This window comes from Corvus moneduloides, chromosome 18, assembly GCF_009650955.1.
Source record: "Corvus moneduloides isolate bCorMon1 chromosome 18, bCorMon1.pri, whole genome shotgun sequence".
NCBI lineage: Eukaryota > Metazoa > Chordata > Aves > Passeriformes > Corvidae > Corvus > Corvus moneduloides.
In genome coordinates this window covers 13,846,563-13,871,387 of record NC_045493.1, presented here as the reverse complement: position 1 = coordinate 13,871,387, position 24,825 = coordinate 13,846,563, and the positions used below count along the sequence as shown (strand labels likewise).

At 46.3% G+C, this 24,825-nt stretch overlaps 1 protein-coding gene across 1 annotated transcript in view; it reads left to right on the top strand.

Moving 5' to 3' along the window:
- The window catches only part of TMEM132D (transmembrane protein 132D), a 210,060-nt gene that overhangs the window by 118,920 nt on the left and 66,315 nt on the right, over positions 1-24,825 (top strand). The window contains exon 4 of the mRNA XM_032128095.1: positions 6,668-6,851. Within this exon, the coding sequence (XP_031983986.1) occupies positions 6,668-6,851 (184 nt within the window). The remainder of the gene's footprint in view (positions 1-6,667; positions 6,852-24,825) is intronic.

Here is a 24,825-nt window from a genome sequence, read left to right as displayed (position 1 = left end):
ATAGTAAGATGACAATGAATAAAATGAAATTTTAATGTAGTGCTGTATGTATTCCCTTCTCTTGATATATCAGTGGTGAATAATGATCTTTGCTGTGGCTTAGTACTCCAGGTGTTACAGATACTGGGTTTTAGAATGCCCTCTCTGACCTTGGGACTGTCTGAGTCCCAAGTCTCACTTTCTTGTCTAAAATATTTTAGTTTTTATTATTTGTGTGGGTTGGGTGGTGTGTAGAGGATGATCTGGCAGCGTGCTGGCAGCCCACGGGGCAGGTATTGCACCATATTGTTGGGTTTGGTTTCATAAAATTCCAGCTTTTTGGGTAAACTCAGACATGTTATTTTTAACTGCCAGGGAAGGCTGGGAATGCTGCTCACTGTGCCAGCCAGATTCCCACCCACTGGCTGGATCTGGGAGAACAGACCTGGATGTGGTGAGCTCACACTCTGGAGCTGAGCCACCCCTCGGCTGCTGGCAGGCACCATCACACTGTTATGCTTGTTTAAACTCAGGTTTAAAGTAAAGTTCTTGCAATACTTGATTTTTTTACCATAATTCCTGGTTAAGGCATAAAATAGTCCACGGAAGATCTGCGGTTGTTATCCAGTATAAAAACTTCCTGCAAAAAAAGCTGAAAAATATTCGTGGATTGCACTCTAGCTCGGAAACCAGAAGGAAAAGTCAGTCGGATTCATTAAAATAAAAAACATCTCTTTGCCTGTAAGAATACTGTGAGGGCTTTTAGCTTGTGGTACATGGGAGTGGTAGAAGGATGTGACCAGAGAAGCTTCCAAAGGGTGCCCAGGCGCAGTGGCACCCTTTCCTCAGCCCTGTCTTCCCAGGTTGTACCAGACATCCCAGATCTTTCCACGTGGCAGCAGAGGAGTTCGTGTGCTGCGTTTCAGAGCAGACCTGCCCTGCAGACCTCAAGGCAGCGTGTTCTGATGGCTGCAGTTACAGAACAAACGCACCAGAAACCACTGAAAAAGAGCTGAAACGTGCAGGTGACGTTTGCGGCATCACACCTCTCACAGGGGGGGTTTAAATCACCTCTCACAGGGGGGGTTTAAATCACCTCTCACAGGGGAGGTTTAAATCACCTCTCACAGGGGAGGTTTAAATCCCCGCTGCCCAGACTGGGGAAGGTTTTGAGCCAAGCCCCAGCTGCTTGGGAGGCGATGAGCACCAAGGAAAAGCGCAGCTGGCTCAGCCTCGCAGGACCCAGAGTGCTCCTGCCTCGGTCTGCGCCCTCCGTGCCTCGGGTGGCAGCACTGGGGGCTCCTTGCAGGGTCCCACGTCCTTTACTTGCACAGCCCGTGCACATAATTCCGAGGGTGCTGTCAGACATGCCAAGCAGAAGGAGTTTATTGCATTGCAAGGAGCTGTTTATTCCGCAGAGATGTGATCTCTGCCTCCCTGGCAGGTGTGGAGAGGAATGCAAATGTCCCTCCTGCCACAACAGTTTGACTCGGATGCAAAGGCTTCTTAAGACAAACAAAAACCCCTCACGAATGAAAGTATTCTCTCTCCTGAGACCAGAGTCGTGGGTATTTTTTAAGAATTCAGCAAAGACTAGACAGACAGTCTTTTCTTGGTGAAGATAAACTAAAAGATTATCAGGATTCTCTCCTGACTACTTTAAATATAGATGGATATATATAAATATATTCCTTCTGGTACAGGAGATTTTTCACTCAGTGATTTCTTTTCTCTTAATATCTTCTAGTTTCCTCCTCCTTTTTTCCCCTACCCAAAATCTGTTTCGGTGTGAAGACAGTTTGTTGCTGGGCCGCATGTTCCCAGGAGCACTGCAAAAAGATGGATAAAATCCACTTTATTTAAAGATTTCTGGCATTTGTAGGGATCTGCTGCTCTAGGGGAGCGTAAGTGTAGTGCCCATGTGCTGTAGGGGAGCTCGAGGACTGGGGAGAGAAGGGAAGGAGGTACCAAACAGCAAATATTCTGGAGGAAGGGCTGATTCTCCAGTGATCCTTTGATTTCCTTTCCACCTCCTCATTTTTGCTTAGGAAACAAGTACTGTTTAGTGATAATATCAGGAGTAATGGCTTACAGTTCCAGAAGAGAGGAGCAGAGAAGGTTTGTAAAATCCTTTTAGTGAAATTGTTTGCGTTCTGGAGAAAATACCATAGGAAAAGATGTCTTTTTTCATTTTAAACAGAATCTATGTCAGAAAAGAAATGTTTAAAAAAATACAGAGCTTTGCTACAACATGCCAAAGCTTTGGGTTTTTATGCATTTATCCTACGTCTCCTGTTGGTTGATGCTGTTTCCTCCCACACAGGGAAGGACTGTCGAACGCTCGGTGCCAGTGCTGGCCCTGGGCAGGGGCAGGGCAGTGCCAGCAGGGCTCCGAGCCCTCCTGCAGCACAGCTGGGAGCTGGCCATGGCTGTGTCTGTGTGACAGCTCAGCACGTGGCCTTACTTTTACCCCAAAATTACCTTCTTTCTGAAATGCAACGTTGTTCCACTTTGTGGTGCATAAATCATCTCATCCCCTCTTTTTATGGGAAAGTAATTTTCAGTTTAATTTTCTCTCATGTGAAATGGGAGTAATGGTTTTCACAAACTCCTTCAGGCCTCCTTGGGCCAGCTGTGCTGCTGTCACTCTTCTCTCAAGCTGGAAAGTTTTCCCAGTTGTCCCTGGACACATTTCTTCCTTTTCTGAGCTCTGCTTTTCCACCTCTTGCCCTGGCCCATGCAGCATTTCAGGCCACAGACTTCTGTGGTGCCCTGCAGGAGATGTGCTGGGCACGTTTGTGGAGGTACAGGAGAATAAAATTACCTTTTCTCTCCCTCCCGAAGGCTCTTTCATTAACTTTCCTGTGATACGTCCTATTTTGCATATTAATGGCTGTCGGCTGCTCGTGTCCATTACAGCCTTCTGCAGACAGTGGTGAAACTTTATGCAGTTTATTGTGAGAACATTCCAGGGGTCACTGGGGGAGGTTCAGAACGAGTCTCGTGTTGGAGCATTACACAGAGATCAAAGCTGGTAGCACAGCTGGGCAAGTCACCAGTGGGATCCTTGATCTGAGCAGCACTGCCAGCATCCAGGAGCTGTTCCTGGATTTACAAGGGCTCTCCTTGAAAGCTGTGGCTTGCAGGGCGTGACATCCCTGAGGAGGAGTGGCTGGTTCTGTCCCTGAAGAAATGGGATGTCACGGCAGAGGCATCAGCACTTGGCCAAGGGCTTGGGCACTCCCAGAGGCACTCCCAGGCTGAAAGGGCAGAAGAGAGACTTTATAAAAAAGTATTTTGCCTGTGTCAGGGATGTGTCAGAAGCAGCAGGTGCAGGATGGCCCTGTGGGGGTAGGAAATACTCCCCTAGAGACAGGACAGGGTTTCCCATTGTTCTTAATTTGTAAGAGCTGCTTGATCTCTTGTTAGGAAATAAAAGGCAGATCAAGAAATACAGCACAAAACTGCCTGTGCCGTCCTGGCTGGCAGAAGGAAAGACCTGACTACTCCATTCCAGTGAAGTTTTGGGGTTTTTTAAAATCATCCTTGTCTTCAGTTTGGGCTGAGATGCTTTAAAGCTGTGTCTGCATGACACAGAGCTCAGCAGGACCCTGCTCACGAGGAGAACTGCAATGAACTCCATTGCAGTTTAACTCTCAGCTATAAACAGCAACACCCAGGTGAGGGATCTGACTTTAAATTGGCACCAAGAACCGTTTTACTTCGACCACTCTTCAACTCAGCCTGAATTGCTGTTGTGAACCTTTATGTTTGTCCATCCTAAACTTCCTAACCACGTCGCCTCCCCTATTGCACCTAACGGTGTTGCTGCACCCTGGACAGCAGTAATGGGTTTAGTGTTAGCAGAGACAAGCTGCCAACAAGCTGCTGCTTTGTGGTGACCATAAAGTGGATGTCCACCTTGAGGAGGATTGGGCACTGCATCATTTTGAGGAGCAGTGCCTGAGTACCCAGCAGAAACATCCTTGTAATGAGCAGCCTTGACTTTAACAGAAAAGCCACAAATATTTTTATGTGACTGAACTCCATGGGTGAACATTACTTGTCCACATTTCTCCATTTATGTTTTTTAACTGTATTTTCTGAAAGGTAACTTTTTTGCCCTATTTCTGTTTTGAAAAATCTGTTGCCAAATGCAGCTTAGGAAGGTGTAGATTGGGAAACAGATCCATGGGGCTTGCACATGGGAGGGCTGACACAGTTAGTGATGAGTAAAGTAATTGAGCCCAGTTCCTGACCTGGTGCTGACAGCCTGGGTCTGATCATAGGTCATGCAATACTTTCACATTTTAAACACATCTTTAGTGGCAGTAATGAGATTCTTACGGATTTTTGTGGTGCTTTGTAATCTCCTCTTTTGGAGGTGTTTAGTATTTTTAAGAGGAACTAGGTCAAATAATTTCTATCAAAATCGCATTTGGTAGCTGGTAGCAAGGTGTGGGGTTTTGCTACAAGAAATGCTTCATTAAAATACCTGCTTTGAAGGAGAAACTAAAAGAAATATTTCTGTGCCTTTGGGTTCCTGTAGCTGTGCCAGTGGGAGCTGTAGTTCATGAATGTGCTCCACTTCTCCCTCCCTGTCTTTTCCACCGCCTTTTGCTCCCTCCTTTGTTTTACTCTGTCCTAATCACTTCTTTTCCCCTCCTCTCCAACATACCTGGAAAGGATTAAGAGGTTTGCCTTTTTTTGACAGTGTTTTGGTGGTTCCAAAGCCTGGCACTGCACCCTCAGTGCCCCCTGTCCCTCGCTGCTGTTCCAGGGCACATCCTGTGACAGCACCAATCCTGCAGAGCCGGGCACAGGGAGCGTCACACACCAAGGCAATAATGCAGAGAGGCACCCTGAACAGAATCCCAGCCCCAAGGTTCATTATATGAAGATTCAATTAGCTCTTTAAACACAGGAACTGGGATAGAACACACTGTACAGACCAGGCTCACTGCCAGGGATTTATAGGCGATGCAGTACCCATTCCTGCTCACACAATTAAGGTAACTGAGATTCAATAGTCACAGCTGCAGAAAGCAGCTTCTGATCTTACCTAGGTCAGCATGAAATAAGACTGCTTTCAGTGATGGTTTGGAAATCATGCTCCTTTTTTTCATGACATGAAGAAATGAGAAATTGAACACAATGTGTTCCGTTTTGGAAACAGAGAGGCTCCCTTTAAATTCCATCCAGGAGAGAAAGAACACAGTGCATTCACTAAAATGCAAACCTTAAAGACGACCAACCTCTTCAAGAAGTAGCATTGGATAAAGCTCTGGATTTAGCCAGCACAACAGAAATCTCTGAGTATCCAGGGAAGAGTCCCAATCTGGGGCTGTTGTCATAACTGGTCTTCATCAAAGTATATCCTTAGTTTTAGCTCTTTTTCCACATCAGCTGGGAAACCTGCTGCAGTTTGGGTGCATTTTGGGATTCTCTAATCAGTTGCTGAAATGTTCCCTCCTTTTCTAGTTGTGCTCTCCAGCAGAAATGGCTTGTGACACTTCAGTGCTGTGCCAGTCTTCCTCTCCTTGAGCACTGTCCCACAGACAGGAATTCTGCTCTTTCCCTTCCCCTCCACACAAACACTGAAGGTGGTTCAGCGTTCAGTGCCCCAAGAGTAGCTGTCATTCTTGGTGTCCCCAGGATTTGTGCACTGCTAAGAACTTCCACATTCCTCTACAGCTTTACAGGAAATTGAGAATTTCCTTGTCTCTCTCGATGCCACTGGCCTAAGGAGCTCACCTGGCCAAGACACACAATGGAATCTTTACTACACTTCCATGCAGGTAGTGGTTTTATATCAAACTTCGCAGGAATTGCATCAGTTCCCTTTCCCATCTTCCCTCTTTACATTTCTGCTGTGGGGTATCCTCTGACACGAGCCATGGAACCCACGGAAGGACAGCTCATAAAGCCACCGTGGCTGCGGGAAGGTGCCCCCAGTGCCCCCAGTGCTGCCACAGCGTCACATCCAGTCAGGCTTTGCTCTTCTCTGGTGTTTCTCGCTGAAGGATCCTGGCAGGATTGGCTGATACTAAACAACCTGGTTTTGTAACTCTGTCACAACAAGCTCCATTATCTATAATTCCTAGTTTAGCAAAGGACAAAAGGAGCTTCACACTGACATTCACAGCAAGGTAGCAGTATAGCTAAAAATTAATTCCAAGTTTTCCAGTCCTCTGCTTCCTGCTGCCCTTGTTCATGGACCCCATCCTGAGCTTTGACCTTTCTTCCATGCCTCTCTTTTTAAAAAACAGAAAATACTTTTGATGCAGTGCTTTCCTGTTTCAAGGAGTGATTCCCTTTCGATTTGTCCATGTGCTGCTTTCATTGCAGGAAATGCAATGTGCTCATTAGAGGGAGAATCTGGGAGTCAGTTTGGGCTGTGGTTTTAGCCTCTGTTTTGCCTTTGATCTGGTTGTGGTCCTCCACCCATGAAATGGAGCAGTGCACAATGATCCATGTCACAAAGTGTTACTAAGCCACTTGAATTGGTGGGAAATACCCTGCAATCTTAAGACAAGTGCAAATGATTAATTCATTATTGAATCCATCATGCCACCAAATCCTCTCTTTGAAGGGGCCTTAATCCAAGGTTTTATTAATATAAAAGCAATCATATTCCTGGCTTATCAGTCATGTGAATGGAACATTTCTTTTCCTTTCTTTGCTGCAGTGCGGATGGTCCTTCCTCTGAAGTCATGCAGATTGACTTTGAAATTGAAGACCTGACTGACCTACCTGAGACCCAGCTCATCACCTGGCAGGTGGAATATCCTGGAGACACCACATCTGATCTGGGAATCTCCAAGATCTACGTAAGCCAGAAGGACCTGGTAGGAGTTCTCCCTTTGGCTATGGTAAGGAATTGTTTGGCATTTTGCAGGGTTTTAGTTCTGCTTTACAGCTCCAGTGTCTGACAGGTGCAAATGATCAGCTGAAAGGGGAGGGAGGGGCAGAAGGAAACACCTTGAGAATCGGACCCTGGCTTCTGAGGGGAGAGCACAGCTTCCCATTGGAGGCCAAGTCCTGCTGTTTCACTGATGCACTGATTTTTTGGGGGCAGAAGCTGAGTTCACAGCATTTCCATTGCTCAGAACTCCGTCTGGATGCAGCAAGAGCTGTACCTGGACACTCAGTTCATTGTGGTACATGTCTGACATGAATCAAGAGTACTCTTACATTGGTCTAGGCTTCCTGAATGACAGTTTGTCCAGGTTTTGAGTTCTGACTCCATATGCATTTGAGAGTGAGAAAAGAAATGAAAGGAATGGCATGAATTCTGAGTCATTTTTAGTTACCTGGGGAGCACAAAATGCAGGGCGTAGCCAAGTGTCTGTTCCCCAGAAACGCATTCAAACAGGTTGCGTAATGGTGAAAACTGCAGGGCTTGAAAATTGCCTGATCCTTTAGGTTGTTCTTATCTAAAAAAACCTGTTAGATACCCAAATTTCCAGTACAAACAGAAATTTGTGCATTTCCTCCTTTGTCCCTTTCACGTTTCTTCGTTGTTGGGGATGAAGCATACTTGTGTATGGTCTGGCTGGGCCTCGTTTCTGTTCTTAGGTGATCTGTCAGAAAAGGCTGCCACATTATTATTTAGTGCCGAAAGAAAAACAAAAATCAATCTCAGAGCATTTAAAAAAATGTAACCTGGATGTTTGCCTGGTGATAGTAAGTGAATTATGCCATTACTGAATACTGAAGGTGTTTTCTGCCCCTCCAGACTCACAGAACTGGCTATTCTTGTTGCTTATATTTACCAACTTCGGAACTACTCAGGTGTTGTGATTCTTTGTTTTACCCAAACCATGTTTTTCTCTTGTGGTGGCTCATGCCTTCATTGCCACGGTGCGTCTCACAGCTGTACCTGTGGCTGTCTCTCAAATGAGAGTCCTGTCACCCCTTTGCATGGCCCTTCCCATGGGCTGCTTCCTCCTGCTGAGCACTGGGAGGTCTCTGCTGGTGCGTTGGTAAGAGGAGAGGCTTTCAGAGATTCACAGAATATTCTGGGTCAGGGGGGACCCACGAGGGACATCGAGTCCAACTCTTTCCTCAGCTGGGCCCTGGAGTGCAGCCACACAAGTTCTGGGCTGGTGAGGGTTAAGGCTGTAGAACGATCTGATTTACGTAATCTGAGATGTTGGGGGTTCTATTCTCTCCATACATAATTGAAAAGATAAAAGGTTCCTTCCCCAGTGGTTCCAGTGGTGGCAGAAAACCACAGTTCTGCTCGTGTGTGCCCACGATCCGTGATCGCTTTATTATCGGGTGATAGAGTGGCAAAATATAGCTCATAAGGACAAAAATGGATTCTGCTGGCAGTTGCTACAAATCAGCTCACTCTCTTAATTTCCATTAAAGATGAAGAAAAGCCCATTTTCCAGCAGCACAGAATTGTGTGCTCAAAGGTCACATGCAGTCTATAAAGTCATCAGGAGATGGCATTTTGCAAGGCAACAGGTGTGGGGATAATGGGGAGGAGAGAAGGCAAAGATAAATGGCAGCAGTCCCTGGATCCCTGACAGACTGGGAATAGTTCTAACCTTCTTTGCATTACCTGGAGTGTCAGGGAAGAAACTCCAGGGTATTACAAACCTGCAGATCTTTGTCATGGTTCACTTTGTGCTGAGGAAATGATGATTCAGGTGCAGACCTTTCAAGGTGTCTAACTTTGAATAGTTTGATGCTTCAGTTTTCCCTGTGGTCTTTGCAAAGCCGGCTTGTAACTTGCAAACTTAAAATAAAATTTAAAAAAAAATTCTCCTCCTCCATTTAGAAAGAAGCACAATGAAAATAATGTGTTGTTATTTTTCTGGCTTTGGATACAGGGTAATTTGGGTTAGTTTTTTACTGGTCTTAGCAGAAATGTAATTTCATGTATAGAAGCACCAAACAGAAGTGCTCTTGAATATTTCAATTACAGCTTAATCTTTCCAAAGAACAATTTGAATGCTTTCCCATTAGGCAGAGCTTTGGTTTTTTAAGAGACTCGCACGTGCCGCCTCTGCACCACCTTTGCATCCCATAGTCTTTCCTGCTCTCTGTCATGGACTTGTAAATTGTAAAGCAAAAGATTGGCCAGTTTAGATGTTCCTGATTTCCTGAGTTACAAAATACTGCAATGGAAACTTTGAGATGTACCCACTGGCATCGGGACCCAGTGGCAATGCCCACCTGCTGCTGCAGTTGCCGGGACACTGCTGTACTCACTTTTCTCCAATGCTTTTTTTATTCCTATGGCATACTGGCGTTCCATAGTGTGTGTCCCTGCAATAATGGCAACACAGGATAAGATGTTGGTCCCAGGGTTGATAAATTCATTATTAGAGTAGTGAGTTAACTTTACTTTCTCCTATAATTCAGGAAGAAGTGTATGCAGGATGCTCAGTGTCCCTTCAGAAATTTCTTGAAAAGGTTGAAGGTTCATGACCTTCAGATTTTGATAAATTGTTGTCCATATACATCTTCTAGATTTCCAAATCAGCAAGTTAATACTAGAGTATTATATGTAATATATTTTGTATACTAGATGGGATTTGAGACTTAATTAATGGCCCTTTGGTGAGGTTGCAGTCTGCTTGGCAGAGGCAAGAACTCCAAAGACAACCTTCCATCCCTCCCAGCTGTACTTCAGCAGGCACAGGTGGATGGTGAACAGTGAATTACAGCTTGTTTCAGCTGCTGAGCTCCCATTGTCTCTGGTTTTGGCCCATTATTTATCATCCTTAAGCACTGCAACATCGTCCTCCAAGACACTCAAGTGAGGGGTGAGAGAGAGATTTAAATCAAAGGTAGAAAAAACCTCTGAGAAGAGACTCCTGATTTGTGAGAGGCTTTACCAGGGCCAGTGACCAACAGCCAGCCCCCACTCGCAGCACGCAGGTTTCAGTGGGGGCACAGAATTGTCCCCCCTGCCCTGGATGTCCCCAGAGCCCCAGCGAGGGCGGCTGTCCCTGCTCGGCTCTGTCCTGCACAGGAAAGGCCCTGGGCACAGGGCAGCCTGAGCTGTTTGTAACCTGCTCATGGAGGGGGTTTGAACAAACTTGGGTGAGCTGTTAGGGAGAAGGATCCCCCTTATCCTTCATCTCCTGGAGGTCAGTAATCCCCAGGGAAGGATGGTGGTGGAGTGAAATAACCTTTTACAGCAGTGCAGGCATTTTTGCAATGTCCCCCCAGCTGAGACTGTGTGAAACACAGGGGAACATTTGTTTTATGAGGTCAGGTACATAAGGCAGCTGTGAAGAGTAAAGGTCTTTATTTGTCAACTAGAGATCTGGTATAATGCATAGCATGTAACAAACTCCATGTTTAAGGTGGTGTGTGGTTAAAAGCTCTGGTTTGGTATGTCCTAGCAATTATCAAAGCAAGGCTGACCCTAAACCCATTCTCCTCTTGCCAAGGAACATGCTCCTGTCCTCAGACCCATTAGACACATTTTGGCTTCTGAGAAGTCCTATTTCTGGCAGTCATATTAAATAAATTTTATCCAAAACCTCAACGCCAATTTAACATTATTCCTTTTAGATAATTCATTGTCTCAACCTGTTCCTGATGTTATTTTTAAAACTTTAATGAATATGTTGACAGGAAGTAAACTGTTCTACTTGCCATCAGCATAAGAAGTTGTTTAAGTAGACCAGATAAATAAATAAAATCAATTGTAAAGAGGCTATTTATTATAAAGGAAACTTTTTTGGTATTAAAAGTATTTCTAATAATTACAGGGATCAGCTGTCATGGCAGTGGCTGTCGTTGATGGATTTTAGAAATACCTAGAGTCTGAATGCCCTTGTAAATACAAGTATGTGAAAATTTCACTGTTAAATAGTGCTGTTCATGTTCTGGTAGAGACTGGGTATGCAGCTCAGGCTTAGCTACCAGGACCCTCAGTGGGCTGCTGGAATGGGCTGTTGGGGGCTGTTCCAGCCTCCTCTCCCCATCCACCATCTGAGCTGGCAGTCAGGATGCTTTTGGATAAAGTCAGTGCTTTCCTGAAAGGTGAATCTCCCCCCTCGTGACTGATGTAGAGGAACAAATCGACTTCAGGGGGAATCTGCTTTTGGTTGGGACTGGGCTGGGTTCTGCCTGGCAGCTGAGGGGTGCAGGATCACATCAGCCAGAATCCTCTGTCCTACTCCAATTCAATGAGGGAATATTTCTAAAGACTTCCACTGACAGCTTTATGAAAAAGAAAAAGATGTCTAGAGAGTAGATAAAAGCTTTTACCTTCCTAATTCATAGCTTTTAAATTGCAATTACAGTATTCGGCAAGTTTTCAAATATTTAATTAAAATGTTACCGTGGTCTGAAAAGGAGCCTTTTTAAATCAAAATGATTAGTGAATCACAGATGAGATCTACTCCTAAGAAAGGGAGAAACCCTTGGATCATTGTGCTATTTCCAGCAACCATTTTCTTTTCAGAAATATATCCTCTTGCTTCCTGAAATTAGACAGGTCAAGGACTTACAATTTCACACCATAAAAGAGGCTTGCCATTCTCCCAGTAATACGTCTCAGCACCCACCAGTCCTGATTTTGAGTCACCTTTCTTGAAAATAGACATCCCAGATGATGTCAGAATACCAGATAATGTCTCTTGCCATTGTTGTCCAAGTGTTTATGCCCTGGAAATGTTTTGTTCTGCATCTCAAAAGATGCATGCCAGGATTTGGTTCTGTTTTCTACGGGGGTTTGTTTAGTTGGTCAGAGCTTGTTCTCTACAATGGCAAATATTTGCCCTGTGATTCAATGTTATATCCAGATCTTTCTGCTGCTCTGTTGTTTCAGGCTGAACACCTCTTACTGAAATTCTGTCAGTCCCCATGATTAAACTTCTCAATGTGTGTGACTGCATTTCATTCCATTTCTTTTTTCTGAATCCTTGGGTTTATCTGTTGTTTCTATTTAATAGTTCAAACTTCTGTACTGACAATGCCTTCCCCACTGCTGCTGTTAGCAGATTTTAGTAGTTGTCTGTTCCAGGGTCATTACTGACAGCGGTTCAAACATAGATTTTCCCTGGGTGATTTCTGCACTATTGTATCAGTGTAATTCTGGAATATTGCTGTGTCAGCCCAGAGGAACAGATTCTCTCACTGACTCTGGGGCTCCCAGCTTTGCCTGGATCCAGAAACCTGCCTTATGGATTGGTTCTCCGTGCTCAGGCAACTTCCCCTGGAAGGAGTTTGTATTCCAGAGCTTGTTAATCAATTTTTGTGCAGTATGGGAGTCAGATTAGAATCTGTTTCACATCCTGATAACTGCACTCAGCCTGTACAGCTAACAAAAGAAAGTCTTTCACTAACGTGTAAGAATCTGTGGTGCTTCAGGAATTAATTGAATCCCAGCTATCTGAAGCTACGAGACATTTTTCCCATATGTAGATGTTAATCATTTAGGCTCTTTCAGGACTTGTGGCATTGGTACCTCTCTGTACCCGGGTGACAGACCAGGCACTGGGTACTGCCCTGCGGTGTGACAGCTCTGGTGTGCCCACGAGTCTGTTCAAGCAGCGAACGTCCTCAGCTGCAGTGGGGCTGATCTTCAGGGTTCATTCCCAAGGGGCTTGGCTTGGTCTTCAGCTTCCTGTTGCTGCTGCTGCTGCTCACCAAACACTGGCCTCGCTGTGGCAGGCTCCTGTTGTGCCCCTGCTGACACGGCGACAGCTCTGAGGGCACCAGCAGTGGCATTCGGGTTTGTGTACAGGGAGTGAAACGAGAGAGTAATACAGGGAGTGAAACGAGAGAGTAATACAGGGAGTGAAATGAGAGAATAATACAGGGAGTGAAATGAGAGAATAATACAGGGAGTGAAATGAGAGAATAATACAAGCACTTGGCAATCGAGCACACCCTATCTGCAGAATCCAACAAATGCCATATTCTTTGGATTTTCCCTTCCAGAATTAATGATGACCCTGGGGTCCTTAACATTTGAAATAACAGGCAATAGCTCTTTCCCTGCACAATTAGACATTTTGTTGACGTGTGGAGCATGCACTGGAAGAGAAACTCTGTTCATTGCAACATCACACACACGTTTGGCTACTTAAATTCCCTAGCAGTGAAACCATCAGGCAGATCTCATTGTTCAGTCCAATTCCTTTTCTGCCACCATTACCAGAGGCAGATGGAAAGAGATCTTGATGATGTTGTTGCCGAAGACAAGAGGCTGGAAATGTCAGGTTTGTCTCTGGAGCTGCAGTTGGGGCTGACTAATGCTGTAATCACCTGGAACAACAGAAAGCAGCAGCCACCCCAGTTCTGTGTGAGAGGGGCAATGAGTAATGAGGGCTGGGGCTGGCTGCCGGCAGAGCTGCTGACAGCCACACAATTTGATGTGGAACATTGAAAATTGGGTTCCCCAGAGGAGCAGGAACAAGCACAAGGATATTTTTCTTACGAATTAAAGCCAAAGAAAAATGGCTTTGCATAAGAGCTGCTGTTCTTTCTTAAGTGTGAGTTACATGTGTTTTCTTTGATTAGACATGTGCAGTTGAACTGGGTTTGAAACAAGCCCAATCCTTCAGCCTGACAATCTTTGTGTTGCTCTGAAGCTACAAAATGTAGAAGGCCCAGGAAAACACGGCAGATCTGAATTTAGAGCAGGTTTCACCAGAACTTGTCCCTCCTTTATGTGGATGGACACAAGATTTAGAAATCCTGGCCTGTTTTCACACTGCTGTAAAACCACTGGTATTACAAATGTTCTGAGTTTAAAACAGAAATAATTCGGTGGTGAATCAAGTTTTTCAGAACGATGGTCTCGTAATTATTTGATCATTTTGTGGAGCAAATTTCAGACAGCTGAAAGGGACTCATTTTCAGACAAATGCTCTGAATGATTTTCAAGTCAGGATGTCTTAAGATGTCTCACACTTAGTACCCAGAATGACCAATATTCACTGGAAATATTGTGCCACCTACTTTGGATTGTTCTGCCAACTTCTTTATATCTTTATGTTAATCAGACTCAGTATTAAAGAAATTTCCTAAGGGGCTTTTTTGTTGTTGTTGAAAAAAAGCCAAACCAGGGATGATGTTTACTTACTTTTATTGAAATACAGTCAGATTGGGTTTATAAAAAGCAGATTAGTGCCTTCTGTTCCTCTTTTGTTTCATGTCTGGTTCCACTCACAGGATTTCCTCACACAGCACTGCCATGCAGTGCAGCAGCAAATACTGCAAAATACTCTGTAAAGCTGACTGCTGTATTGTTTTCACTGAAATACAGAAGATCACAGGTTTTCTTCTTGGCTCAGATTTGGTACATGGGGATTCCTTCCCACGGATACTCACTGAGGTGTCACTGTACCCCCTCCCTCCTGCCCAGTGTTCTTGGGGAGCTGTGAGAGCCACAGAGCAGCTGGGGGCAAAGGGAGCTCCAGCTGCTCCAGTGCCCTGCCTGGACAGACTGTGGCCCCTGCAGAGGTGGGGAGCCGCATCCCTGGGGAGCTCTCCGTGTGTGATCATCTCCATGGCAGTGTTTTCCCTGTGTGTTCTAACCTGTGCCTCCCGCCCTGTTCCAAACAAGCCTGGCACACTCTGCCTTCCTCTGCTGCGTGTGCCGTGAGCAGGCAGCTGTGGGAAGCACCCAGGGCTCCCATTCCCAGCCCTCCTGGAGCCTGGGCAGCCCCAGCTCCCTTGGCTCTCTGTGTGCATTGGCTGCTCCAGCCTGGAGCAGCTCAGCTCGGTGGCCCTGCCCTGGCCTCACTCCAGAGCATCGTTATCCTTGGCTTGGGCTCTGGTCTCCCTTGGCTTCCCACCTCTTAACTGACGTGCTTATGGAAAGATTCTTCCCTTTTGGCTAATGAAGGGGATGCTGCCTTAATTGGTTCCCTTCAGATTAGTGATTTGAATAAAACATTGCTGAAGGAGAAGCAGAGTATTTCTCCCTGCTGAAATAGATCATCACCACTGTGGTGCTGCTGGAGCCGAGCAGGCTGGGATCTCTCTTTTCAGCTTCTTGACAGTATTTTTAGATGTTTTTTGTAATTTTGAGGTACCATTTGAGGGCTGGGGGCTTCCTTTTTTTTTTTTTCTTTCTTTTTTTTTTTTTTTCTTCTGGGTATTTAAGATTTTGAAATTATTTATTTACGAGCCATGAAAATCTCCCCAAAATGGATTTTAACAAGTGTGTAATTGGATAATTTGACAACTGGTAAGCTGAAGCCCCAGAGATCAGGAATTACGTTTCACCACAGAATAGTCGTTCTTCATGTAGAATTAATTAGATTTCCTCTAGATTACAAGTAGTAAGAAGAGTAGTCAATTAAGAGAATTATTCTCTTGACTTTTCCATCCTTCTTCCAGCCAGTGGTATTAAGAATTCCTTTTCCTGTGTGAGATGTCCTCAGAGGCAGGGTGCCAGTAAGAGGACGAGGGGCAGAGGATTAAACAGTGACCAGCACTCAGAAGAAATGGCAGGTGTTGTGTGCAGCTTTGACTCCCTCACCTTCTGAGGGGCTGATGATCCACGGAGCTGGAGAGCTGCTGGTTCCAGAGGGCGAACAGCCCAGCTCCTGGTGAGAGGAGGGTGATGTTTTCCAGCAGCATTGCTGAGTCAGGCCCAGTTATTCCTCCCCAGCCCAGTCCCAGCTGGGTTGGTACAGATGCCATGGAGCTGCTGCAGAGCTGGGCTGACAACTGCAATAACAATAACAATTCCTTTTTTGTTGGGCCATTCTGAACCCAGCTCGCTTCCCTGGTTCACTGCCCACGCACAAGGAGCAGTGGCACCATCGCAGAAGGGGTTAAAAATGTGGAGGCAGAAGCCACTTGAGGCAGAATGGCTCTGGCAGAGACAGCTTTGGGGCAAAATACTGGCAGTAGCCTGAAGGGTCTGTAGGGAGCTTAAAGTGCACGGGCAGGGCACGGACAGGGCATGGACAAGGCACGGACAGGGCACGGGCACGGACAGGGCACGGGCAGGGCACGGACAAGGCACGGACAGGGCACGGACAGGGCACGGACAAGGCACGGACAGGGCACGGGCACGGACAGGGCACGGGCACGGACAGGGCACGGGCAGGGCACGGGCAGGGCACGGGCAGGGCACGGACAAGGCACGGGCAGGGCACGGGCAGGGCACGGACAGGGCACGGACAAGGCACGGACAGGGCACGGACAGGGCACGGACAAGGCACGGACAGGGCACGGGCACGGACAGGGCACGGACAGGGCACGGGCAGGGCACGGGCAGGGCACGGGCAGGGCACGGACAAGGCACGGGCAGGGCACGGGCAGGGCACGGGCAGGGCATGGACAAGGCACGGACAGGGCACGGGCAGGGCACGGGCAGGGCAGGGGCACGGACAGGGCACGGACAGGGCACGGACAAGGCACGGACAGGGCACGGACAGGGCACGGACAAGGCACGGACAGGGCACGGACAAGGCACGGACAGGGCACGGGCACGGACAGGGCACGGGCAGGGCACGGGCAGGGCACGGACAAGGCACGGACAAGGCACGGACAAGGCACGGACAGGGCACGGACAGGGCACGGGCACGGACAGGGCACGGACAAGGCACGGACAGGGCACGGGCACGGACAGGGCACGGGCAGGGCACGGGCAGGGCACGGACAAGGCACGGGCAGGGCACGGGCAGGGCACGGACAGGGCACGGACAGGGCACGGACAAGGCACGGACAAGGCACGGACAGGGCACGGACAAGGCACGGACAGGGCACGGGCAGGGCACGGGCAGGGCATGGACAAGGCACGGACAGGGCACGGACAGGGCATGGACAGGGCACGGACAGGGCACGGGCAGGGCACGGGCAGGGCACGGGCACGGACAGGGCACGGACAGGGCACGGACAAGGCACGGACAGGGCACGGGCAGGGCACGGACAGGGCATGGACAAGGCACGGACAGGGCACGGACAGGGCACGGGCACGGACAGGGCACGGACAGGGCACGGACAAGGCACGGACAGGGCACGGGCACGGACAGGGCATGGACAGGGCACGGACAGGGCACGGACAGGGCATGGACAAGGCACGGACAGGGCACGGACAGGGCACGGACAAGGCACGGACAGGGCACGGGCACGGACAGGGCACGGGCACGGACAGGGCACGGACAAGGCACGGACAGGGCACGGGCACGGACAGGGCACGGACAGGGCATGGACAAGGCACGGACAGGGCACGGACAAGGCACGGACAGCGTGGAAAACAGGGAGGGAGTGTGGGACGCAGCCGCTCTGGCCAGTGCCCCCGGGAGCAGCGCCTGGGCACGGCAGGGTCACCTCGGTGGGTCTGTGCTGCCTTGGGGTGTGGTCAGTGAATTTGACAATCTGGATTTCTGTGCAGGATGTGCCAGAAACCCAAAGCAATTTTCAAGGAGATCTCTGATCCTGTGCCTCCTCTCTGTCTCTCTCCCAGCCTGGCTTTGTGTGGGGTAGCAAAGAGCACGGGAGGGTCGCAGAGGGATGATGGTGTTCGGACAGGCAGGGATGAGGCAGAGCAGCTGGATGGGATTCACGTGGATGTTTGAGTCATCTTGGACCTCCTGAGGCTCCGTCTGGTGTCAGCACCTTCCCCTGTGCCTGGGGAGGAATTTGGTCTCTGGACTGTACAGAGATGTATTTTTAGGAGCTACCAAGTGTTGTCAGGAGGAGCAGCACAAGCACAGGGCCTCCAGAGCGTGGTCCTGCTCACCTTGGCAGAAGTGCAGTAGAGAGCTGCCTGGAGGGAGATGACATGGACCCAAATCACCCAGAATAAGGATGTCAGAATTTAATGTTTCCTGAATGCAGAGAAAATAGATTTTGTAACAGGACCTTTGTTTCACTTTTATTGTGACCTTCAAAGAAGGGATGAGGAAAAAGTAAAGCAGGAAATCTGTACAGCTGAGATTTTGGAATACCTAATGTTGTTTTATAATGGCTGATGTCATTTCTAATTGTGAGGAGAATACAAAAAACCCAACAACATCAAAATGTGGAAAGTGTTCATTTTAAAAAGCTTGACATTTAAAGAGACTAAATTATAGGCATATAAGAAATGTAAATGTGAAATAAAAAAAGTCTGGTTCTTTTTCATACCATTTACTACTAGTTCTATCATAAAATAACAGAATCACTACCCTGGAGTGGGATTCTGCAAAATTACTCCCCTGGAGATACAGCAGTCACAGTTCAAAGTGACTTTTTTCTGCAATGCTGAACTTCTATTTCCTAAACCCACCAGCTCCAAACAGAGGGAATGTCAATATTTAAACCACTCTATACCTTGCCTGAAAATCACTCCTGATAATTTGAAAATAACTTGCCGGACTTTCAAATGTTCCAACTGGCAGTAAAACCCAATAATTGTTAACTTATATAGAAAACTAGTGCAGTTTCATAAAGAAAGGCAATACATTATAGTGATGAGATTTTGCGTTGCAATTCGTGGTAAAAATTCCACATTCTGGTTGTATTATTTGTGAGGCAAACCAGCTTTGATTTTAAAAATAATTGTCCCTGTTCCAGTGGAATCAAGGTGTGTTGTTTTCACATGTGTATTATCTCTTTGATCTTAAAAAGATGTCAGGAAATGGAGTTAAGTTTCCTTGTCAGAAGTGGGTACAATCTAATATATGCATAGAGCTCTTTTCTGATAAGATGATAACAGGAACCACTAAAAAAAGTAAAAAGCTTAGACATGAGGGGGAAAACAAAGCATTTCAACATTTAAAACAGAGAGGAAAAAAGCTGAACATATGTAAAAATATGTAAAAGTATACATCTAATTTTGTCATAAACAGGAGCAGAAAAGAACAGATCTGTGCTGCAGCTGGCATCCAGGAAACCAAAGCTCTCCTTCTTTGGGGGCTTGGTTGAGCAGATGCAGGTTGAGCAGTAAAAGCCAGTATCAAATTTTATAGTTTATGGATGTGGGTTTTATTCTGTGGTCTGTCAAATGATTTATTAATTTCTTATTGTAAAAAACATCAGTTTTTTAGACTTGGCTGTCAGCTTTGTCTCTGTCCCTCAGCTTCTATAGCATGAGTGGAAAGTCTTAAGGAGAAAGAAAAAGTTGAGTTATGTTCATCTTTTAATTTCCCTTTCCCATATTAAAGTGGGAAGAATACACAGAATGAGAAAGCATGGTGTTGGTATGTAGCCAGACCATGAATGGACTGTTCTGTGAGTTTGAAGATGGGTCCTTTCCTTGCTTCTGTTTTCCTTTCCATCTGTCTGCACACCCTAATTAAATAATACTCGTTCTGAGGAGAGGCTGCTTTAAATCCATAATTGATGTACAGTGCCCACAGCAGCACACTCTGATGTCAGCTGCATGTGCTGGGCTGCAATATAAAGCTAAGAATTATAGATGAGCAGGCTCGAGGAATGGAGAGTGGCTGCCTGCTCAGGTTTGCAAGGGGGCTTGAAGGAGCAATTCAGGACACTGCAATTATGAGACCTGCTCAAGAGGATTCTGGGGTGGGGGAAGCCAAACCCTTCAGTATTTCACAATAGTTCAGCTTTTTCTCACTGTCTGACGTGGAAATGTGGTGATGTCCAGCCCGGCAGGGTTTTGTGTTTTGCTTTTAAAAAATCCCTGTGCTCAGAGGATGCTGATGGCCCCGATCCTGGCCCACCACAGCTGCTCTGTGCTCTCTGCTGCTGTCCTTGTTCTGAGAGGAAAACATAACAGGGTCAGTCGGGGGCAGGAATCTCACCTTTTTCATTTCAGGAGGAAGATCTGCCAAGTTAGCCTCTTGTCATGACATTTAATTTAAAAGTAAGATATGGAAAGAGAAAGGGTTTCCGGGTGGAAGAAGTGATTCTTCTTCCAGGATAAGCTCAGCCCAATGACCCGAGGCAGAGGAAGGCAGTGGGTCTGCAGTGCAGATCAAAGTGCCCATTTCAGGCATCCCAGCAGCTGAGAATGAGCTTCAGTCTTAGGGAAACTGAAGTTTTGTTCATATTTGGGACTGGAAGTCATAAAGACCTGGGTTAATGACTGGAAAAGATTGGGAAATTCCTGCACAAAGTATTTTCCTTTAATTTCCATATGTCCCAATAACCCAGATTAACAGTCCTGGAGGAAGCACCATCAGGGATCTCTTAGGAGATTGAGGAGGCAGATTTTATTGCCTTGTCCACTTCTCTAATGGTTTCTCATAGTCCAGAAGAGTACAAAAATTGAGGTAAGAGGAAATGCTTTTCTGCTTCTGATAACATCGCCCAGGGCTATCAATGAAGAACACAATCTGTGGAGAAACTCAGGAAATTCTCGAGTAAAGAAAGAGCTGCAATTGGTTTTCTTGCCTTTGCCATTTATCAGGGGCGTTGAGGTTCCTCTCTGGAGCTCTGTCACCTTTCCCTGCCCTGTCACGAGCAGAGGCTGAATGAAACAGAAGCCTGCACTCTCAGAGACCTTTGAGACCTTGAGAGCTGACCCGATTTCATCACTGGAGTGAATTCCCTCTGGGCATTGCACAGCCTGATAGCCAGGCTGGGTCTGCCTCTGCACTGCCAGCAACCCCTCTGGGTGTTTGCTGCACCCAGGGGTGCTGCGTGACCTCACAAACAGCTGGGCAGCTGCCACCTCTGCCACATCTGGCTGATGGGTGACCTGCCTTGTCCTTGGTGAGCTGGCTGGGAGCCAGTGCCCTCAAGAACCAGATCACCCACTTGGCCATCTCCAGGGCAGAGCAGGTGGTGGTGCTCTGGGCGTGTGTTTGGTTTCTATTAATATCCTTTCCAGATTTATAGAATTTCTTGTTGCTTTCTGGAGTGGCCAGCATGGAGGCACTTTAAACTTCAGTGACTTTTTAATAACTTTTAGTAATGTTTTGGTTCTCCTTCCTGAAAGAGCTTTGTTGAGCCGATCTTAATTGCAAGAGTTGTCACTGCTGCCACCTGAAAGCAGTTAGCAAACGTGAATCTTCTGGGCAGAAAAAGACTTAGCAAGGAGCCAAGCTATCAGTAAACCCGTAGCACACCGTGGTTGATGTCTGGGGCTGTTTGTCTGTGTCTGTAGGTGCTCGTAGATTAACCAGGTAAAGCTCCTTGTGCTGTTCCCCCAGAGGGGGAGGCAGCTTGGTCACTACGAAGCAGTTTGCCTGTACAAGCACAGACAAAGCTCTGCTGTAGAACTGGGATCTCTTTGTTACTTTTCACTCTGCTGAGCAGCACATCTGGCTGAAGGGTGTTGTGCAGGTCTCTACATCCTAGTCCCAGCACTGGACAGTCTTAGAGAAAGTAACAACAAATTTATTCTTAAAATACCCAGGGTATTTGTATGTAGTCACGACAGTGCTATGACATTTAAAACCCAAATTACAAGTGGGGATTTAATGGTGTAAAAGAAGCAGTTTGCTGTCTCTGAGAAACCACCTGACACTTCGGTTGTCCCAGGTTATAGATAAGACCAATTACAGAATTTAAAACATGGCAGAGAAAAGCACTGATTTGGAAGCACATCTTGGGAACATTAGGTACAGAGTCAGGAGAAGGGACTTGTAATTTCTCTCTGACACTGGCTTTCTACATGTGCCCGAGGAATTCTGGCACAACAGAGTGATTTGTGAACCCAGCTGACCCTTCTGTACATCCCCCTCCTCACCTGTGTCAGACACCATGGCTGGTTCCTGCCTTCTGAAGCAGTACAGGTTTTACTCAAACAACATTTGTCAAACAGTTTGAATCCCTCCAGTAGAAATTTCACAGAGGCCGAAAATGGGAGAAGAATTTGGATGCTCTGATAAACTGAACACACTAATTGTCTTAACTTCATACCTGTCTTCCCACTGCCCTCTGCTGGGAAGCTTATCCAGCCTTCCCGTGGATGGAATTTCATCACACCTCAGTGTTTGCCCTACACCTGTGAACATCTTTGTGGGAACTTTTATCTGGTTTGCAGCATCCCTGACAGAGGAAAGGATGCCCAGTCATGCCCTTTCAAAAGTCACTACTTGCAGTAGAAAATGGGTATTTGCAAAATTCCTTTAGTAATGATAATTCATGCACAGAAAAGATGTTGGGTGGTAGCAAGGAAGAGGAAGGGTAGGAATGCAGCAGCAGCTGAAGTGTGTTCTGTTAGCAGAGTGACATTTAGAATTATCTGCCACTGGACTCTTATCTCCTCCCTTTTTTTTTTAATCTTAAATGGATTCAATCAAGAGTTGCTTCATGAACAAATAGCTGGCAGAAAGCATTTAATTTATCTCCTGTTTTTAAAAGTCCTAATGCTAAGAAGCATTGAAGAACAATTGCTTAAGTGATTAGAGCTACCTAGACTCTGATGTTAAATTTACTTCCTAACTATGGAGTAGAGCCCCAGCCTGGGCCTGGTCACCCCCTCCCTTCCAAATCCTCCCCACTGTGGGAGGGCCTGCAGTGCGTTCCCCATTCCTCTTTCCTATCCAGACCAAAAACCACTTCTGAAATCTGTCCCTGTTTTGTTGTTGGGTGTTGGTAGAAGCAGCTTTCTGTGGTATCTGGGCCTTGGTTAGAACAGGCTGATGGCACCCAAACCCATGGAAGGTGTTGGACCCGCAGCTTTGGTGTGGGCTGCAGTTTGATGTTTCCCTTCAGGCATTCGACAAATAACTCCAAATGTCAACCTATGAAAAACTCCTGCGGAAAACAAGTGTTAGTCCAGCTGCAGCTAAAGTGAGCCCTTACCTGTCACTGTGTCTCTGAAGGCTCTGAAAGAAAACTCTGTTTATGGGCTCTGATTGGTTTTATTTAAAGAAAGACTGATCTCTCCATGGCCAAAGAGCAGCTTTTGTTGTGTTGCTTCTTTTTATGTCTGTCTGATTCTCTTTCCACATCCACTCTCTGCCTTTTGGCTGAAACTCAGGAGAGGAAGGCAGAGTGAACCTGTCACACCCTGCTTGCGTAAATGGTTCATATTTGTTGGAGAAGTCCTCACCATTGAGCAAATGGAATTATTTATGTCACAAGAGGAACACAGGGCTATGTGACTACAATTCTTTATGACTGCAGAAATCACTTGCAGCTGCCCTCGTGTAAGCTGTTCACAAGGCATTTGATAAAAGGATTGATTTTCAGAATTCACTGGAAAGAAATGAAAATAAGCTCATTAATAAAGGTATCAGTACAAGAGCTGTGAGTCGCAGGCCTATTGACTTGTTCCTCCTGAACAGACTCACAGGCAGATCATCAGCTTGCTTTTGGAACAGAATCATTCCCATTTCAGAAGTGTTGATGATTGATGCCCTACTTCTGCCCCGGACATCAGCGTACAAGTGTATGAAAAGATCATCAGGTGATCTTCAAAATGATTTTAAAGGATTTATGTTGGGTATTTTTCTTCATGTGGGAGTGTCATTTCTATTGTTTCTTGCTAGAGGCCTTCCATGGGAAAACATGAACTGAGCTTCAGAGGTGTCTCTGTGTTTGCTGTGTTTTATTTACTATTTCTAGGACAAAACCAGTAGGATTTAATGTTTTCCTGAATGTCTGCAAAGCACAAAACCTTTAATGCTCCCTTGGCTAGTGAAAGATTTGCTCCTGAGTCACATCTAAAGAGAAAAGGGAGTGTGTGAGGAGGGGAAAGGGAGGGCCAAGGAAAGAAAGACATTTGTCACCTATTAGTTTGATCCAGGTTTATTTAGAGAGTGCTAGAGAAAAGGGAATAAAAAGAAACTCATCCATCTCTATCTATGTGAGTTATATGTTGGTAGCTCTGTCTGGAAGTGCTCAGCAGAGGCAGGGCTGGTGCTGCTGCATTGTTAAGTTAAATGCTGATACTCTGCTCACCAGAGCAGGTTTGGTACTGCCTCAGATGAGATTGAGTTTTACTGCTCTTGCCTGCTAAATATCTCAGCTTGTGGATATTATTATTGATTTGTAGACTGTTTCTTCTCATTTTCTTAAAAATGTGGATTGCCACGTGTGTTTTCAGTTGTAAAGCAAACCCTGCTGTGTATGTAATTTCTGTAACCAGCCTTAGTTACATTGTCAGGTACTTGCAGATGATCTGGGATCAGCGTTTTGGGGATGAGGTCCCTCTGACAATACCTGTGGGGTGTCATTGAAGGGTTGCAGTTTGGCTGCAAAGGATTTGATGAGCAGAGCAGTGCAGGGCTCAGCCCAGGCAGTCGGGGCTGTTTGGCACATACAAGAGCGAATGCACACGCTGAAGGCTCCAGAGGGCATGAACTGTGATCTGAAAACATCCTGATTGCTTAAATATGGACATCTCTGCATCTTTATTTTATAAAGCAGGAATGAGCATGGGCAATGTTTCTCTTGAGCATTGCTGGAGAGTAGATTGGAGCAGTCAGAGCATGTGAAGTCCATTTCCAGAGCATATCAGTAAATACCCAATTCCGTCTCAGTGTTCTCCAGTGTACCAGAGTGAAGGACTCCAACCAAACCCTCTGTTTATGCAGGCAGAATAGGAAATTGTGCTCTGCAATGCCTGGCTGAGGGCACAGGTACCCCCTGCACAAATACTGATGAGCCTATGCAAATGCTGGGTACAAGGAAAAAAGCAGCATCTTTTGAAAATTTATCCCTTTGGACCAAATTCTGTCTTTGAATTGCACACTGAACGTCCACTGTTGTTGGTAGGCTGTGCATGAATACATTGGATAGAAGAATTTCATCCTTAGATTTTCCTTTCTTTTCTGCAGCTTCCTGCAGGTTCTTGTTTTCTCTTGGTTTAACTGATCAGAGCATTCCTGTGTTGCTGCATTAAAAGGAATTTTCTTGAGACCATTTACTGCTTAGTTTAAAATCATTATTCTTGAAAATCAGTTAAATGAGATGTCTACTGTAATAAAATAAAACTTTTTACTTTATTCCCTGTGTATTTGGAAGGTTGCTGATATAATGGCTTTAGAAAATGTGCTGTGT